This window comes from Pyricularia pennisetigena, chromosome 3, assembly GCF_004337985.1.
Source record: "Pyricularia pennisetigena strain Br36 chromosome 3, whole genome shotgun sequence".
Classification (NCBI taxonomy): domain Eukaryota; kingdom Fungi; phylum Ascomycota; class Sordariomycetes; order Magnaporthales; family Pyriculariaceae; genus Pyricularia; species Pyricularia pennisetigena.
The window spans coordinates 6,141,662-6,159,696 of NC_043742.1; the positions used below are offsets into that span (position 1 = coordinate 6,141,662).

Consider the following 18,035-nt stretch of genomic DNA (forward strand, 5'->3'; position numbering starts at 1 on the left):
TTTCTCTTCTCTCTCCTTCTCATTGTACCGTGGTAGCCCCATTCATCATGATGTGTACCTGGTTCTGACAGACTAGTCCCTGTCTGGTACTGCTGCAAATGTCGTGCCGTATTTAGTCACCGCATTCCTTTCCCGGGCGGTGTAAGAGCTACGGGGATAGTTACGAATTTGACTTGTCAGTTTCTTGCTAGCGAAGAAAACGCGGGTGGTGTTGTTGACTTGAGTGGTTGTTAACATATCCGGTAACGGCGACAAGCGTCCATGGTTTCTGGACTCTAGATGAAATTGGGATTGAGTAAAGACCTACTCTATTCTAAACGGAGCACAGTAGTATTTGTAGCAATGAAAGCTTTTTCCCGGACTGGAGCGCCTCGATGGTAGGCTACTTGTCGTCAGCCGGCGGTGCGTGCCTGATGCAACAACACAGGTAGGCACCTACCGACTTTCGGGGTAATCATGGATCACAGGGGTTGCCTGCTTGGGCCAGCGCACATTACTAGCGCTCTGCGCTCTTGTTCATCAGTCTGAATGCTCTGAAAAGGACTAGTTGCTTTGTTTGAACCCTCCCTCGTTGCTACATAGTTACATTCTGGGCGCATGTGTCAAAACGTTTGGCTATGAGCAATTACTCATTACGTATTACCTACCGTGAAAATTTGACCCTGGATAAAATGGTCGGAGAAAAAAAAAAGAAAAAAAAAACCCCCCACGGTGCGGCCCACGGTGACCTAGGGTGTCAGCTCATCCAGACCAGGAAAAGCTTGGCTAGTAAACATCAGGTAATTCTTGATCCGATCTATGGATGGTGGATGATGCGATCTATGGTCCGACCTTTGATGAATTAGCAAGTGAGGAGTTTGGTATGCCAATGAAGGCTGTGGTTGAAGTTATTCTAGCATTTCAAACTGCAGCAAAGTTGTATATGTGCACATGATAGAAGGAAAAGAGCTGGCACCGCGGAGATGCACCCATTGCTCCTCTGTGTGGTAATTTTGGACTTTTGGGGGAAGAATGTGATGGCGATCAGGCGAAGAAAAAGAAGCTGGGGTTCCACAGGGCTGACGGGAGATGTGGGGATTTTTGAACCAATTTTTTCCTTCTCTCTCCTTTTCTTTTTTTTTTTTTTTTTTTGTCGTCACAAGCTGCAAATGTGCCAAGGGCACTCTCCCATCATGCGCCTACTGTGCGTTATACTGTACATAGGTTTCTGTAAGCCACAGAAGTACTATATATAGTCGAGAAGAAAGACGTTCGGTGCGCCAATTGCGTTCTATAACACTGATTCTTCAAGTCTGTGCTCTTTGCGTATGTGAAAAAGAATTATCAAGTTTAGGATTTTAACAAGAATGATGCAATAGGTTTTCCGACGGAAGCCAGTTACCTAGGTTCCTTGGGAGCAACCCTGATGGGCAACGCATAATAAGTGGACTTTGGCATCGAGAAAAAAAATTCAATTCACGCGATGGTCGAAGTCCTTGGAATTAGGTGGGTCATTATGTCGTTTCTGAACCCCCCATTCAGCTTTTTCCAGACTCAGCTGCGAACGGGCACATGGCGGGGCCAAGCTTATAAATGGGGCGCGTGACTTCCAGAAACTGCCAGGGGCTAACATCATGTTGTAGCATAGGTAAGGTACTGAACGAAGTACACTGTCACATCAAACTATCACCTCATCCCAACGTGTTCTGTCACGTTGCTAGGGGAAATGGTGCCATACTATTGCAACAGTTTGGTCTGCCTGCATAGTACAGGTGTGGTTTGAATGCTTTGATATCTTTTAGGTTGACAAAAAACCTAAAAACTTGACCGCGAAAAGTAAGAGAGGCCGGTTATGTAGCAGCGGTGTACAAAGTAGGTGTAGAACAGTCGAAAATTCATGGATCTTTTCTGTGCCCAGCTCGCCTGGTACCCATCATGGAAAAGCCTGAAGGCGGCTCAAAGCGGAGTCGCCGATCCACAGAATCATGCCGCTTTGTTACCACTCCATGCCTATATTGCGGTACTTGAATTTGAACTTGTACCAGAGTGACACACCCTGGGCGCTTACACAGTAAAATTTCGACCTTGTTGGCTCAAGCAACAGTCTAATAGCCGTCGGACTAAAGATGTTTGTTCAGTACAGTGCTCGACGGGGTTGCTTCGGCATAATACTTGCGCGGCACCGTTATGCTCTCGGCGCCGAAATCGAGAGTTGCAAGTGAATCATACACCCGCGACTGACTACAGAGTCAATTTTGAGCTCCGTGGATTAGTCGCCAAAAGCCGCCAGTAAAGTAAAGCTGGTCCGCGGCGATAATCCCTGACGCCACCGCGGGCCAGGCCCTGAATGCACCACTTTAATGTCATTGTAAACTTTTTTTTCTCTCTCTTTTTTAATCCTCCGCCCAGTCGGGGGTGTTGCCTTGCTGGAGAGTGTGGACGCAAACCATGGACCTTTTTTTCTCTGATTTTTCCCCCATCCCTGCGGCCCACCAGGGGCCCCCGTCGCCCTATGACACGAGAATTACCTGATGGAAACTGCCCTTTGAATAAACGGCATCACGAGGCGAGCTTGCAAATTTTTATTTTTCTAAGTCATATAAAGATGACGCGATCCCGCAACCGGCGCATCGCACCGTGTCTGGCTCTAATGCTGCGAACATCGACAGATTTTCAAAATCCTTTTTCATTTATTTGTTTGCTCTCGTTGCGCAGTCAACCCAGAAGACGACAAAAACAGGAGAGACAGAGGCGCCTGACTTCATTTAGACCCCGCAACCCTGCACAAGCTCAGAAACAAGCTCTTGGTAGGTACCTTACCTAGCAAACCCCAAACTTATGTATACTTGGGTTACCATCAAGCCCCTTGGTGAGGGGAAGCGCAACAACTAATTGTATCAAATTCATTTACAGAACAGTCACGCGCTAGTTACAATTCGCTATTGCTAACTACCAAGAGAAGTTTCGTCTCCTCAGTTGGACAAGCAAGTAACGTCACCTTACAGCCGAGGAACTGCGCCAATACCGCTCTGCTTAGTCTGCTTGGCGCTAGCTGGTAGATACTTTTTTTGGCAGTTGAGCCACTGCAGCAGTAGTCAGAAAGCTACAGAGGTATAGTGCGCAATACCTACGACAGTCGCACCCCCACACTCGGACCAGTCACCAGACCAAACGCGAAGCCGGCAGGTTTCCGTGCGACCTCCGAACTGCGAGTATTTTGACCAGGGCAAAAACAAGCAGTCTGTTTTCTTACCCAAAAAGGAATTCCTCGGTCTTGTCGCCCTGCACTGGCTTATACCTTAAAGGCGTGCGCCTCCCATGGCCTGTTCCTGACAATCAAGTTCCTTTCCCCAAGAAAAAAAAAAGACTTTTTTTTCAACACTTTGGGGAAGGTACATCGCCAATTACCAACCAATCAATTGATTCCCCTCGAGCACCTGCAGCAATTTGAGGTGCCTGTATTACATCGCCAACAGCTGCAGACGCAACAGCCAGGAGCCCAGCTCATAAGTGAGCCAGCCAGTCGGTAGCCACCACCAAAACTACCAACATACTGCGTCGTGGGTGCCTGCCTTTAGATTACTCCACAGTTACGACAAGCCCGCGTACAACATCGAGGGCATAAGTTCCAGGAAAGTTGCCACAATGCCTCACCGCGTCGCAAACTTCCTGCGCACCTCGACGCATACCCTCGAGGCCCAACTCGCCGCTGGATTCAAGCGCCAAAAAAGTCCCCCACAAACTCCCAGGCATTCCAGGAGCGCATCCCCTTCTTACGCATCATCTATCAACGAGGAGGCAGAAGATTCGGGCGTCATGACTCCAGAAAGGCACGAGTCGTCGTCTGAGGGGCACCATCACCACAGACTATCCCTCAACGGTCTTGGTCAGCTCATCCGCGGAACCAAGGACCTGCACATCCACCAGCACCCCAACCAAGCTGCTACTTTGGACCTCAAAGTTGAATCGCCACCCCTGGTCCTCTACGGAGATGCATCAACCAGCACCGGTGCCTTGTTTTCAGGCTCGATGCATATGGAACTAAAGGAGGATGTGCCCGTTGAGTCCTTCACGGGCACCCTCAGGATACATGTCACCCAGAAACGCCCCTTTACTGCGCATTGTCACGACTGTACACATCAGTACACGGAGCTTCAAAGCTGGTCTTTTCTCAAGGCACCGCTAATGCTGACAAAGGGTAAGCGATTCCCGTCCCTAGTATTGTTTCCTCCACAAAAGCTAACATGCGCCACAAGGGTCACACTATTTCCCTTTTTCTTTCTTACTTGGCGGTCACCTCCCCGCTACTATGGACGGACCGTTGGTAAACATCGCATACGAATTCCACGCCGAAGCCACTCCTGGCCCAGGCCACGGCCCCGGCATCAAGTTTGACAAAAATATCGAGGTCAAACGTTCCCAGCCCGAAGCAGACGTGCCGCATCACTCGATACGCGTGTTCCCTCCCATTGACGTCAAATCGAGCGCACACTATCCCCAAGTGATTCACCCCTTAGGCGTTAATACGCTGTCGCTCCGCCTGGACGGCATCGCCAAGTCCAACCCAAATTGCGGAACAGTAGAGTTCTGGAAGCTTAAAAAGTTATCGTGGAAGCTTGAGGAAAAGTCAAAAGTCATTGCGCCCGCCTGTGAGAAGCATGCACCAAAGGACGAGGCGACCTCGGAAGATGCCGGTCCAGCAAAGAAGGGCCTGGAGAGGACCGATAGCAGAATAATCGGCGAGCAGACCTACTTCAAGGGCTGGAAGAGCAATTACTCTTCTGCCGATGATGCCACTGTCGAGATGGAGTTCGACTGGGGTCTGAGCAAGAGGCTCGAGTCAGAATCGACAAAGTCCAAGAAGCACAAACGATACGTATGCGACACCAAGTGCGCAGACGGTACTGAGGTCACGCATCAGCTTGAGATTGAGATGGTGGTGTCTCAAGAGGTAAGGACTGAGCCCTTTGTATTCCTTGGCTTAGCAAAGGCTAACTATTTGAACAGTACGCCCCAGCAAAGAAGCTAGACATGGTGACACAGACAGGCGTCGGTCGGATAATGCGTATGCACTTCAATGTCATCCTCACCGAGCCGGCGGGGTTGGGCATAAGCTGGGACAACGAAGCCCCGCCCATATACTCGATGGTCCCCGCGTCCCCTCCTGCGTACTGCGGCTCGGAAGGTTCGACCGACGAGCTGGACCTCAGCAACATCGAAACTCTGCTGGGGGGATCGTCTCCCACGTCTCCAATGACTCGCTCGCCGCCAAGCAGTTATGCAGAGGCTTCAGGCTCAGTCTAAACAGAACGGTTTGACGGTTCCAAAACAGAACAAAACAAAACAAAAAAAAAAAAGCACGAGCATAACGATAATTTGTATTCGCGACGACTTTGCACCCCGGAAAAAGCGTTCATAATGTTAAAATCACTCTCATAACTCACAAAGAACCACCAACCGGGGGGGATGCTAGCTACGCATTTTCTTCTCACTTTGCTTCGCCTTTTTTTTATCCGCATTATACCCCAACAGAGTTATGGATTTTTTGTCTTCTTTTACTGCGGCAAGATCGCGGCATCATGGGAACCAGACTGGCATGGATTGGCCAGTCTCGGTGGCGTTCGGGTAGTGCATATGGGACTGGGAATCAAAAAAAGGGATTACTTGGCTTAATGGAGGGAGAAGACGACTCGCTCTCATTGATGCATATTTTGAAAAGACTGGAAGAAAGCTTGAAATGGAGCTCAATTTAGAAAAACAACAGAACAGTCATGGACTGGTTATCCTTTTCAGCGGAGTCGCTCAGTACTCACTACAAACGTAGTTACATTTTTACTGTGTACTATTAGTATGGGCAAATTACCCCGTCTCCTTCATGGCCTGGTATATACCATCAGCATCGGCTATTTGGCTTTATTTATTTTATTTTAGGTTTACTTCGTGGTAGGGGTAAAAATCACCACCCCTGAACAGTGTTGGCGACTTTGCAGGTGTGTGGAACCCCGACCCGGCGTTGTATAAAAGTACGAACGCGTGCTCGTTGGGGTTCAGTAAAATGTTTCGTTATAATGGCGATTAACGTGTTTTTTTTTTTTTTTTTTTTTTTTTTTTTTTTTTTTTTTGCAAAGTTGAAAAACGCGTTGCGGCTTTAATTATTTAACAGAAAAAACAACATCATAAAATCGATGGTGGTTGTAATTTCAGGTTTCAAAATCGGTATATTAATTAACAACTGCGATACCTGGGAAAAAACGAACGAAGTACCTGTGGGTCAAAAGTTTTAAATTACATTAACCCTGCCGTGAAAGTACCTGTGGCCAATCTACGGTGCCAAGGGGTGGTTCTTTTTGCCTGCCAACGTGGTTAACATGCCGGCCCTCAGCAACTTCCATCCACGTCAAACCCCACCTCCCTTTCAAATATTCCTTGGCTTCCGTTGACAAGAAGGCATTATCAATACTCTGAATTCGATAAGGCTTAGGCTCGCGAGTGCCCCCCTTTCTTTCCATGGAACAATCATCTTTGACACGGAATTCGACCCAAACATTACCGACTTTCCACTTGAAGTCTTCGCCCCCGTTGGAGGTCGTGGCCTCTGTCGGTTTGTAGGCGTAAAAAGGGCCATATTGCGGTTTGTAGTCCTCCAAAACGATAATAAGGCACCGGCCCGGTGACCCGACGGTCTTGCCCGGCAGCGCGAGCATAGCTAACGCGCCTAGGGCGTTTCTGAATAGCATGACTGTGAGAACGAAGAATTGATTATTATTTAAGGAGTGGGTAGATCAAGTTGATGTCTGTTGGGGGGAAGCAAACTGGTCATTAGAACTGATTGCGAACATGGAAATTTATACTGCTTCAAGAATGAGTAGAATGAGGCTTTTGATTGGGGTGCCCGGCTTACCGGACTTGTTATTTTTACTAAGGCTTTTTTTAAACGGTATTACTGCTTTGAGAGGCCTTGCAACACCAGTAGGGCAGACTTGTTTGACTCAAAGGCTTTGCGAATTGATCGTACAGGGTAAATCCCCTGGCGGTCAAATCCGTTTAGGCACAATGCCATTTACTTGACTTCAATGTCCTGTATCATTACAATGTTTATTCTTAGGTTTTTTTTTTCTGCATCGAATGTCTTCTTTTTCCAAGCTTTTGGTAGTTCCAAGGTTTGATCATGAAAACATTGTGAGTCCTCCATCCGCGACGGCGCCCGTATATGAAAATGCTCTTGTTGGAACCAAAGAAACTTTAACCCGACATTACCTTGGGCCAACCGCGCGGCCGTTGTTGCCACAGAAACATGTCAGATAGCAAGAAGACTGGTTGTGAACTGTGGTTATTTCTGGCCATATTCTTCGACAATCAGGGTGTGTGTGTGCAGCCCATTGACTGCGCATGTCAGACGTCAAAGTGGACAGACCAAGACTAAAGTAAGCCTACTTACGTTGCCCTATCTTTGAAAGACGGGCTAACGGCGACTTTGGGTCCCGATCATCCGATCTGGCGGAGAGATCCAGCCCAATATCCCGAATCGGGCGCGAAAGGACCGTCTGATGGCAAACACTAGGAATCTCTACATGGGAGTCTTGGGGGGGCGGGTTCTTACTCTTCAATCAATGACCCGATCAATGCACTCCACTCTTTGTCGACAAAAATATCTATTATAGTAATTGCCGCTTGGGAATCTGTCCCTGGTTAAAGTTCAACCACCACCAGGAACTAGTCATGTCGCCAAAAGCGCATTGAGCCGACAATAGGTCCAAGATACAGTATTTTACTTTGCACACGACCACCAACCTATTCTGTGGCCCTCCAGCCGCCGTATCAGTCCCCGTCGACTTGCTGACGTGTGCAATGTTGAACATCTTGGTGCGCATTTGTCTTGTGGGCGTTCAACTCCGATGTCTTACGCCATGTGCACATATCTTGATGCCGACACCGGCAGCAGCAGTGAAGCAGACTGTCGCGTCCGTATGCATAAGGAGAGTTGGGAGTAATTTGAGATCCGAGGGTTGACTGGACATCTCCTCAGCTAGTAATGTAGGAGCACAGGAGACCGCCATAACCTTCCAGTACACCAAAACACGACACAAAAAGAAAGGTAATACGATGATAGTTCATGAATGTGTTTTTGTACATAACAATACAACCTACTGGGTATATGGTATAACGTGAGTGGGCTCATGCTGGCACCAAAGAATTTGGCTTATATCTGCTGCTTTTGTGCTGCTCTCCATAAACTCCAAGGCAGCTTCCAGCTCGACTTGACCCTGAATGGATCAAAGTTGGCATTCTCCAGGCGCTGTAAGAAGTCAACGGCCGGGATAGCCTCCAACAAGGTCCCGAACCCACGCTTGATCTCGAGCTGTGTCCTTTCTGCACTGGCATCCTTTGCATCGTAGACGTGCTCACTTTCCCCCTCGTGCTCGAAATCATGGCCCGGGCTCTGGCCAGCTTTGAGGTTCCTGAGCATCTCCCGGGCAGTGATTAGATGATCGTTGGCCCGGGTTGCCACCTCGAAAATGGCGTCCTGCAGACCAGGAGCCTCGGGCCCACGACGAAAGACATCCTCCTCCCGGACTCCGGCCTTGGCCATGACATCCAGCGGCAGCAGGATCGCCGGGCCGCTGCTGCTGGCATTCTCTCCCAGGGGTGACTGAACCGATGGCCTCGGTGCCGCCAGAACAGGGACACCGCGGAGGATGGCGGTGATGCCGCAGGCTTTCCCGATGTGGCTAGCCAGATGGTCGACGTGCAGCGAGCGCAGGCCCGTGGCGGCCAGGGTGGCGTACATGAGCGTCGCATACGTGTTCTCTCCGTAGTCCTCGAGGGCGGCGAGGCTGGTGAATGGGCGGTTGTCCATGTACTGCTCGCGCGTGCTCAGCAACCTCAACAGCCAGAACTTGATCGACGACGGAGATCCCCGGCGGCCCAGGTCGCTGATGACCTTGTGCAGGAGTATGGAGATTGGTTCCCGCGGCGGGTTGCCAGCGAATGTGCTGTTGATCGAGTCGCGCCAGAACTGCATGCGCATCTGGCCTATCAGCGGGTTGGATACCGTCTCCGGCAGCCGGGCGAGCTCGAGATTGAGCGTCCGGAAGGCATCGTATGCGTCTTGGGCTGAGGGAGGGAGGAAGCGGCGGATTAGGTAGGCTTCGTAGTCGCCGTGTCTGAAGACACAGGGTTAGCAGGGGGGGCGCCTTTGTGTTTGTTAAAGATTAGTTGACGCGAGGCTTTTTACCAACCTGAGCTGGTTAACACAGTAGGCGCGTGCCTTTTCAACATCGGCCTCGGTCACTATACCACGGCGGGGCTGCGCGAAGCTGCCGGGGTAGAACTTGAGCTGCGACGAGGCGCTCCGAATACTTTTCGTGCGCAGCATGATATTGCGCAGGGATGGGAAGATGGCTCTGAGTAAAAAAAATAAAATAAAAAATAAAAAAATAGCAAGCAATCCCACTATTAGACCATCCTACTCAATCCAATTGCTTGAAACCCAGTCTCAGCAGTGACCTTCTCAGAACTAAAAATCTCCATCTCTCGCGAAGCAATGCGCTACCATGTCGAGGCGCCCACTGACACAAGAAGTAGACCCCGACTTTTTTTTGCAGGGGTAACGAAATCATGACGAAATGTTAGCGGTTTAAAATCTGCCGGCAAGTGGGGCCAGTAAAACCCATTAACGCGGTTAAGTCTGGAGAACGCGTCCGATCTTGTCAGTCGCGTCTTCCAAAAAATCAATCTTTGAAGCATTTCACAGGCCTTGTCTCGCCACTTTTGACATGGCCCCTCCGATTGCTTTAGATCACGCTTTTCATGGCCAGATGGAACTTTCAGATGCCTCGGAGCCTCCATCAAAGAAGCGCCGCTTCTTTAGCGACTCTGACGACGAAGCAGCTGCACAGAGTCGCAGGCCAAGTCCGTCATCCGTCGAGGTACCATATAGAAAAGATGCACTTAACGCCCCACCGACACTTCCAAATCAGTCTTCCACACCAGGAGAGCCATTAGGTACAAGGACGACCCAGGCGATTCCCCGGCCAGAAGGCCCTCCCGAGGACACTTCTGCATTCGATCAAGCCACTTTCGAAGCCGTCGTCGGTGTCGAGGTGAAGCCTGATATCCTAGCCATCATCCGCCAACAATGCGGCAGTAATCTCGAGCAGGCCGTCAACATGTATTTTGACGGCACATGGAAAAATTACAAGTCGAAGCCGAAACAAACACCTACTACAATAGCATCATCTATACGGTCGAATGGCAGGGACGGGGCCAAGATCGATCCAGTCTCTAGTCGGCCTGCCATCCGCCCGGGGGCCCCTGGGTCACGATATGTTGGGGCCTTTGGAGTGGAGGGCTGGGCCACACGGAGCGGTACAAATTTGCTCAAGCATGGCGATATAGTGAAGATTGAGAGACAAAAAATACAACCGCCCAAACCCCCAACCAGAGGCAAAAGTGCTACGAATAAGCTTGGAGCTGCCGTGGGAGGACTTCGTGTTAGCGCAGCCGCGGCCAAGAGAGTCGATGTTATAGTTCGATTCACAGATCGTCAGGGAACTGAAATAGGTCGCCTTGCCAAAGATACTGCTAATTGGGTGTCTACTTTGATAGACCAAAAGGTCTGCAAGTTCGAAGGCACCTGCGTATATGCGCCGGAAAGGTTAAGGACGAATGACACGGTATTCATACAGCTGCGATGCTCCCTGCTCAGCGAGGCTTTTGATACCAGACGATTTCAGCTGTCAGACAATCGCAACATTGGCATGTTTGAGGAACAGGAAACTGCCGAAGAGCGCAACCTTCGACTTCGACAAGTCGCACTCGTTCGCCTCTTTCAAGAAATCAACCTAATGCCAACACGTGTGAATGAGGCAGCTGCCAAAAAATCACGTCAGGGGCTTTTGAAGGCGGCCGAGATGGACGACCAGAAGGAAGCGCAAGCACCAAATATAAGTGCCGACAATTCAGACTCGCCGCAGTCAGAAGCCGAAGACGGGAAAGAGCTGGAGCAGGATCAGCTAGATGCTTTATACAAGAAGGCCCAGTCTTTCGACTTTGATACCCCGGAAGCCGAGCCAGCTGAAACTTTTGCGATGGATCTTCGGCCATATCAGAAGCAGTCTCTATATTGGATGCTTGCCAAGGAGAAAGACGAGGCCGGCGAGGACCGCGAATCTTCTATTCACCCACTCTGGGAAGAATATCAGTGGCCTACTAAAGACTTTGACGATAAAGACGTCCCCCAGGTCGCAGACCAACCGAAGTTTTATGTCAACCCTTATTCTGGTGAAATGTCACTTGAATTCCCGGCTCAGGAGCAGCATTGTCTTGGTGGCATACTTGCGGATGAAATGGGTCTCGGAAAGACAATCCAGATGCTGAGTTTAATACATACCCACAAACCCCATGCGGCTGCCACAACAGGCGCAACAGCCCTCACGGTTAATGACTTGCAGCGCACGCCTGGTGGCGGCAACAAGGTGCAGCCAGCTCCGTACACAACTCTTGTAGTAGCACCCATGTCATTGCTATCGCAATGGCAAAGCGAGGCTGAGAATGCTTCTAAAGAGGGCACCTTGAAGTCTATAGTATACTATGGCAACGACAAGCATGCCAACCTCCAGGCTCTATGTTCCAATCCAAACACTGCTCCGGATGTTATCATCACGAGCTATGGCATTGTGCTATCCGAGTTCGGACAGATTGCCGGGGGCAAGTCTGGAAAGCGGGAGGGGCATACTGGACTGTTTTCTGTCAACTTCCTACGCGTCATTCTGGACGAAGCACACAATATCAAAAACCGGCAGGCCAAGACATCCAAAGCCTGCTACGAGCTCAGTGCAGATCACCGATGGGTGCTGACGGGAACTCCTATTGTGAATAGGCTGGAGGATCTTTTCAGTCTTGTCCGCTTCCTACGCGTCGAGCCCTGGAACAACTTCTCCTTTTGGCGGACGTTCATTACGGTTCCGTTCGAGTCAAAGGATTTCATGCGTGCTTTGGATGTCGTGCAGACCGTCCTAGAGCCGTTGGTTATGAGGAGGACCAAGGATATGAAAACTCCATCTGGACAACCGTAAGCGCCAAGGGGTACAAACTACCTTTGGACTCAATGCTCAATGCTAACCCAGTTTGCGAAACAGACTTGTGGCGCTACCACCAAAGACCATCGAGATTGTAGATGTCGAATTCTCCAAGACGGAGCGTGCAGTCTATGACCACATCATCAACAGAGCCCGATCTGCTTTCCAGAAGAACGTTGAGGCTGGCACAGTCATGAAAGCTTACACAAGCATATTTGCGCAGATTTTACGCCTGCGTCAGTCCTGCTGTCATCCCGTCCTCGTGAGAAATCAGGATATCGTCGCAGACGAGGATGAAGCAGGCGCGGCGGCTGATGCCGTGGCCGGTCTCGCCGACGACATGGACCTCCATTCATTGATCGAGCGCTTCACTGCCAGTACTGACGACCCGGCGGATGCCAACGCGTTTGGAGCGCACGTCCTCTCGCAGATTCGCGACGAAGCTACGAATGAATGCCCCATATGCACTGAAGAACCCATGATTGAACAGACTGTCACGGGCTGCTGGCATTCGACGTGCAAAAAGTGCATTCTCGACTACATCAAGCACCAAACAGACCGTCACGAGGTTCCCCGCTGTGTCAGCTGTCGACAGCCCATCAACGAGCGGGACCTATTCGAAGTTGTCCGGCACGATAACGACGTATCCGACGACGACGACGACGACGACGAGGGCAAGCCGGGTAACGTCTTCAAGCAGAAGCAGCCAGACCAGCCGCGGCGGATCAGCCTGCAGCGCGTTGGCGTCAACGACTCGTCCACAAAGGTGGTGGCGCTGATCCAACACCTGCGCGACCTCCGCCGCGAACGACCGCGCGCAAAGGTGGTCGTCTTCAGCCAGTTCACCTCGTTCCTGACCCTGATCGAGGGCTCGCTGGACCGCGCAAACATGCATCACGTCAGGCTTGACGGCACCATGGCGCAAAAGGCCCGCGTCGCGGTCCTGGAGGAGTTCAAGGCCTGCAACAAGTTCACCGTCTTCCTCATCAGCCTCCGCGCCGGCGGCGTCGGGCTGAACCTGACGCAGGCGTCGCGCGTCTATATGTGCGACCCGTGGTGGAGCTTCAGCGTCGAGTCGCAGGCCATCGACCGTGTCCACCGCATGGGCCAGTCGGAGGAGGTCAAGGTCTATCGGTTCATTGTCAAGAACAGCGTCGAGGAGAGGATGCTGAAGATTCAGGACAGGAAGAAGTTTATGTGAGTGGCAACAAAACACATCACTTGCTCGGTCTTGCTTGTTTTTTTTTTTTTTCTTTTACTGACTTTTGGTTATTTGCTTTTTTTCAGTGCTACGTCTTTAGGAATGATGTCTGATGACGAAAAGAGACTGGCGAGGATTGAGGATATCAAAGAGCTACTGAGTTGAGATGATCAAGAGGAAACATGGAACACAGCGTGGGCGTACACAGAAGCCACATGCGGCTGCGGTGGTGGATTTCTTGGCCGGTCTGGAGGGGGAATTTATAGAGACGACTTGTATGAGCTACGAGGTTTGATTGCATACCTAGATTAGATACAGACGGCGTAGATGTAAAACATACGGGGAATGATGAATCCATAACAATACACGACAGCGAACACAGGATCCAATGGCTCATGACAACTACTTGCATTGACAACATGGAACTGAGTACCTGTAGAACAATATGCGGGCTGAATCTGCAAAATGTCAATATCTCAAAATGCAAATGCCTCCCGCTCTCAGGGTTTTCCAGAACGATCGTGTGGCCGGCCATTCACGCAAGGGTTTGCTTTGGTTGACACCCTTCCTTTCACGCCCGTGGAATCGCTTCGCTCCTAACTCCTTTGCAACGCTCAAAACCAGATAAAAGAAAAAAAATCCAAACACATGTGGTTGCTGATACTCCACAATGACGTACAAATGTCCCCGAGAACGCGCAACTCTTTAAAAATGTCATAGAAAAAGTCCATCCCAAACCGTAAACACACCATCTCACTGACAACACCAAAACTTTAGCGATATCTCTTCAGTAAAACGTTCTCTGAACCCTCAAACTGAGTCGAATGCAACACTCTTTTTACGACATTGCCCACCTCTGGCAGGCCGTCAATGGGTCGCACGTCGTGACCACAGTGTCCCAACCCAATGGACGCCAGCGTCGCGAGGACTTGCGGTCGACTGGCAGGGAGTTGATCCGTCAGCCAGCCGAGCACGCGTAGCTGACTCGAGAAGCGCACGTCGGCGGGCAGCAGCATGGGTGGCTTGGCCGACTGCGGCGGCGTCAAGGGGTCGTCGTTAAAAACGGCCGACTGCGGCGGCGTGGGTAGATTATTGGTGATGCCTGGACTGCCTGAGGTGCCATTGTATTTCGACTCGACCGGGCTTGACAATGGTGGCGTCTTGAGCTCGCTCTTTGCTGACGACAACACCGGCAGAGGGCGGTTAAAAGACTTGACCTCCTTTGCCAGACCGTCCTGGGCGTTCTTCATCTCCTCTTCTTGCTTCTTCTGCTGCCTGAGCCTCTCCATCTCGGCCGAGTTTGGTGGGTATTTGTGCGCAGCCCAGCAGAAGTCTGGCACAGGTTGCGGCTGCTCGTGGTTAGGCGAGACCTTGATGGGCGCGATGGCGATCCTTGCCGCGTTGAAGTTCCACTGCATCTCCGGATCCGGTGCGACTGTTACCTGGAGGACGTCTGCATGCGAGTCTGGAACCGTGTCGCACAAGTTCTTCAGCCGAGACGTGCAGCAGGTGCAGGTGGTGCTGAAGGGTGTGTTGTAGAAGTTGATGTTGTCGTGGCCGATGCTTGCTCCGGCTAGATATTTTGTCAGACGGCCAGTCCAGATGAGCACCGTCGTGTATAATGATACTTCCTGCATCAAGGTGAAGGTCTCCTCTGTTGGCTCCAAGAACGAGGGAGGAGACGGAGGCAGTAAGACTGAATAGTCGTAAACGTCTGGACCAGAATAACCTTCAAAGCCGGGACGATATTCGTCATGGGCTGCCCTGTTAAAAGCCCATTCTAGGACTTTGATCGCCATGGGGTTGGATTCGGTCCAAACTTTGAGCCAGTTTGCCAAGTTGACTTTTAGATCTTGAACCTTGCCCTGCAATCGTGGAACCTCGTTGGGATCCTCAGCATATACCGGTGAGAAATTGCTGTTCTGCCACATTATACGAGCTGCCATGACACCAAGCACTCCGGAGATTAGCTCGGGGATATCGGCCATGATGTCAAGTAGCCTACTTGACCAAGTCTTTAGGTGCGGTGCCTTCTCCCATGGTATGGTCTTCCATTTCTCCTGTGAAAGAAACGTTGGAGTGCGCCGGACCATGGAATTGGAAATCTGAAAACAAGATCAGATTGTTAGTTTTTTTTGTGTGTGTGTATGTGTGTATCTTAGGCCAATATACAGTTGGCGTGACTTAACATACCATTGTCAAGCGGCAAGAATCAAAGACAGGTAGCAAGCTGGGCGACTGGAAATACTCCGGTCCACAGTACTCCAAGATGCGCGACAGTCCACGGTGATGTGTGAACCGTAGATCGTTTTCTACCGTGATCTAGTACTCATGGAAAGAAAGTTTGTTAGTTAACGCCTTGGCATGTACCGCAAACAGGAATGTCAGGCCGCGAACTGCCGTAGGCTTGCTTGGTACATACCAAATAAGACCCCATGATTGCAATGGGTTTGATCAACGCCGCGAGCTCGTCTTTGCTTTGTGACGACATCTTCTTGCGTAGTTTTCCAAGGGCAGTTCCGTACAGACGAGCCCCTTTCGACTGCAGGCTACCGATGTGTTGGTCTTTGCCCATGACACCGTAGGCCAAGGCCCGCAGGCTATCGTGCCCCATGCCCTCGAGGAGAGTATCTCGCACTCTTGAGTCCTGCAGCATAATACTGTGCATGTTGATCCAGCCATATGCATGGAAAAAGTAGGAAAAGGTTATCTGGTCAACAAAGCCCTCCAGAGAAAGTTCCGGCGGTGGGCTGGACCTGGCTGTGCCCGAGTTGGATCCTCCATCGGAGCTGGTATCGTTGGCACTGCTGCGAGAACGGCTGACAGAGGACGCACGTTTAGGTGAAGGAGACTGCTGTCGACGTGCAGCGGTCTTTTTGGCGCGAACAAGCTGTTGTTGTTGTTGTTGTTGTTGCTGTTGTTGCTGCTGCTGCTGCGGTTGTTGTTGTTGTCGCTTGCTCTTGGGGCAATGCAAGGGAGCCTCGCCTGGTCTGGCTTCTGGAAATGATGATACTGTCTGGATTGTGCTGAACTTGACGGTACCAGTCTGGGCGTCGGCTACAAAAGAATGACTCTGCATCCGCAAAACCGTCTCGTATCCCTTGCACTCAAAGCCCGCCTTGGTGCATCGCTCGCATGCTGGACGTGCGCGATCGCACTTGACGCGACGCATGCGACACGTGTGGCAGTTGCCACTGGTTGGTGCGCGACCCATGGTCGAGAAGGACGCCTTTTGGCGGATATATATATATATATATCTCTTCTTCTGGCTATGGCAGGAAGAATAGTTTGTCCTCCTGGTGTGCGTGGTTCTTGATGTCTTTTTTTTTTTTTTTCCCGCGGTGGGCAGTGAGAATGCACACAGTCCTGCGCAGTCGCTGGGTTGTTGGAGTTTTCCCCAACTGAGGTAGCTCCTTCAGGCCTTGTCGGTGGAGCTTCCCTTCAATCGTACCAGCCGAAAGACAGAAATGTACTTCTTCTTTTGACTCAAAACGTCACTGCTGCTTGATATGGCCAAATTTCGTCCTTGGCTTGCAGTATACACTAGGTTGAGAGTAACGCGTTTCTTTTTGGACGTCTTGGGGTTGAGACGATGGAGGGCTGGGCTGGGGGCGGGGATTGAATTGGTTTTTTGGTAACGGGCGAGACAGGTATGGGTATGGATGCAGAAGTGGAGGTCAAGTCAAGGGCGGGCGGGCAGCTTCAATTGGACTTGTCGATTTCCGGGCGGGTCGTCGTGCCTGGAACACACCGGATGGAACAGGCCGAAGGGGACCCCACCAGGATGATTTATTTATTCGTCGTCGGGTTTGTCACACGGGTGACCACAGAAACGGGGATGGTGGAAACGGCAACTGTTTTAATCGACGGGATTGAAGACTGCCTGCGCGAACATGTGAAGGGGACCACAGTGTGTGTGGTAGGGTACCTACACTAAGCACTACGGTATCCGCAATAGGAAGGGGGGCAAGGTGAGACTCGAAACCTCTTAGAGAACAAGGGTCCGGCACTCCGGCTTCTCCGACCTCATTCCCTATTTGGTAGACAGCCAGTCAACTCTTTTGTTTACCACTGGCGCGCGGGGGATTTGATGACATGGTGCGTACCTTGAGTAAGGTAGGTATTTATTTAGGCTGGTGTGTGCAGTCCTACCGCTAATTAGTTGTCAGGTCAAGGTAGTATTCGCAGTAAGACAAGTCGGCATGTACGAAAAAGTACTTTATACATAGCAAAAGGTGATATCCAAGTGGGAGCGCAGCCTGGACTGGTAGGTAAGGTAAGGTCCCTGGCCAACCGCAAAACCTAGGTAAGGGTTCGCTAAACGATAGCCCTTGCCACCTACATACAGTACTGTGCTACATCAGCGTCAGTCCCTGGCTTGCAATGCCATCAAGCTTCATAATGACATGGCATGCTCGCCCGGGCTTTGATGCAAATCCCTCGCTAACCAAGTTCGTTGTTTTTTTTTTTTTTTTTTTTTTTTTTTTTTTTTTTTTTCCTGCCTGGCTGATTCGGTCCTCATGACTTGCTGTCGGGACTTTTGTATATTCTCCTTTGATCCTTACCAAAGACGGATGCATGTGCGTACTGTCAACAGTGGGGTCGACTTGACCAAGACCACCTTTATTTACCCAATCAATCCCCTTTCATGAGCCGATGGAATGAAGGAGGTCTCTACAGGTAGAAAGCTTGGAAGTTAACTACATGTATGTTCAGCCTTGTCGGTTAACCATTCTGGGATTTAGTCCCTTTCCCCGGACGAAATGATATATGTA

General features: G+C 50.6%; 4 protein-coding genes across 4 annotated transcripts; 2 read left to right on the plus strand and 2 right to left on the minus strand.

The window, feature by feature from the left end:
* Window positions 1-3,624: 3,624 nt before the first annotated feature.
* On the plus strand, window positions 3,625-5,283 carry PpBr36_03406 (uncharacterized protein; the record flags this gene model as incomplete). Its single annotated transcript, XM_029890578.1, has 3 exons — window positions 3,625-4,177; window positions 4,236-4,930; window positions 4,987-5,283. The coding sequence occupies 3 exons, from the start codon at window positions 3,625-3,627 to the stop codon at window positions 5,281-5,283; spliced, it is 1,545 nt and encodes a 514-aa protein (XP_029753287.1).
* A 2,896-nt stretch (window positions 5,284-8,179) lies between these two features.
* PpBr36_03407 (uncharacterized protein) lies at window positions 8,180-9,355 on the minus strand (the record flags this gene model as incomplete). Its single annotated transcript, XM_029890579.1, has 2 exons — window positions 8,180-9,143; window positions 9,219-9,355. The coding sequence occupies 2 exons, from the start codon at window positions 9,353-9,355 to the stop codon at window positions 8,180-8,182; spliced, it is 1,101 nt and encodes a 366-aa protein (XP_029753286.1).
* A 400-nt stretch (window positions 9,356-9,755) lies between these two features.
* PpBr36_03408 (uncharacterized protein) lies at window positions 9,756-13,425 on the plus strand (the record flags this gene model as incomplete). Its single annotated transcript, XM_029890580.1, has 3 exons — window positions 9,756-12,052; window positions 12,120-13,256; window positions 13,347-13,425. 3 exons carry the CDS (start codon window positions 9,756-9,758, stop codon window positions 13,423-13,425), a joined length of 3,513 nt encoding a protein of 1,170 aa, XP_029753295.1.
* Window positions 13,426-14,033: 608 nt separating this feature from the next.
* Window positions 14,034-16,474, minus strand: PpBr36_03409 (uncharacterized protein; the record flags this gene model as incomplete). Its single annotated transcript, XM_029890581.1, has 3 exons — window positions 14,034-15,365; window positions 15,454-15,582; window positions 15,683-16,474. The coding sequence occupies 3 exons, from the start codon at window positions 16,472-16,474 to the stop codon at window positions 14,034-14,036; spliced, it is 2,253 nt and encodes a 750-aa protein (XP_029753294.1).
* Between the last annotated feature and the right edge of the window lie 1,561 nt (window positions 16,475-18,035).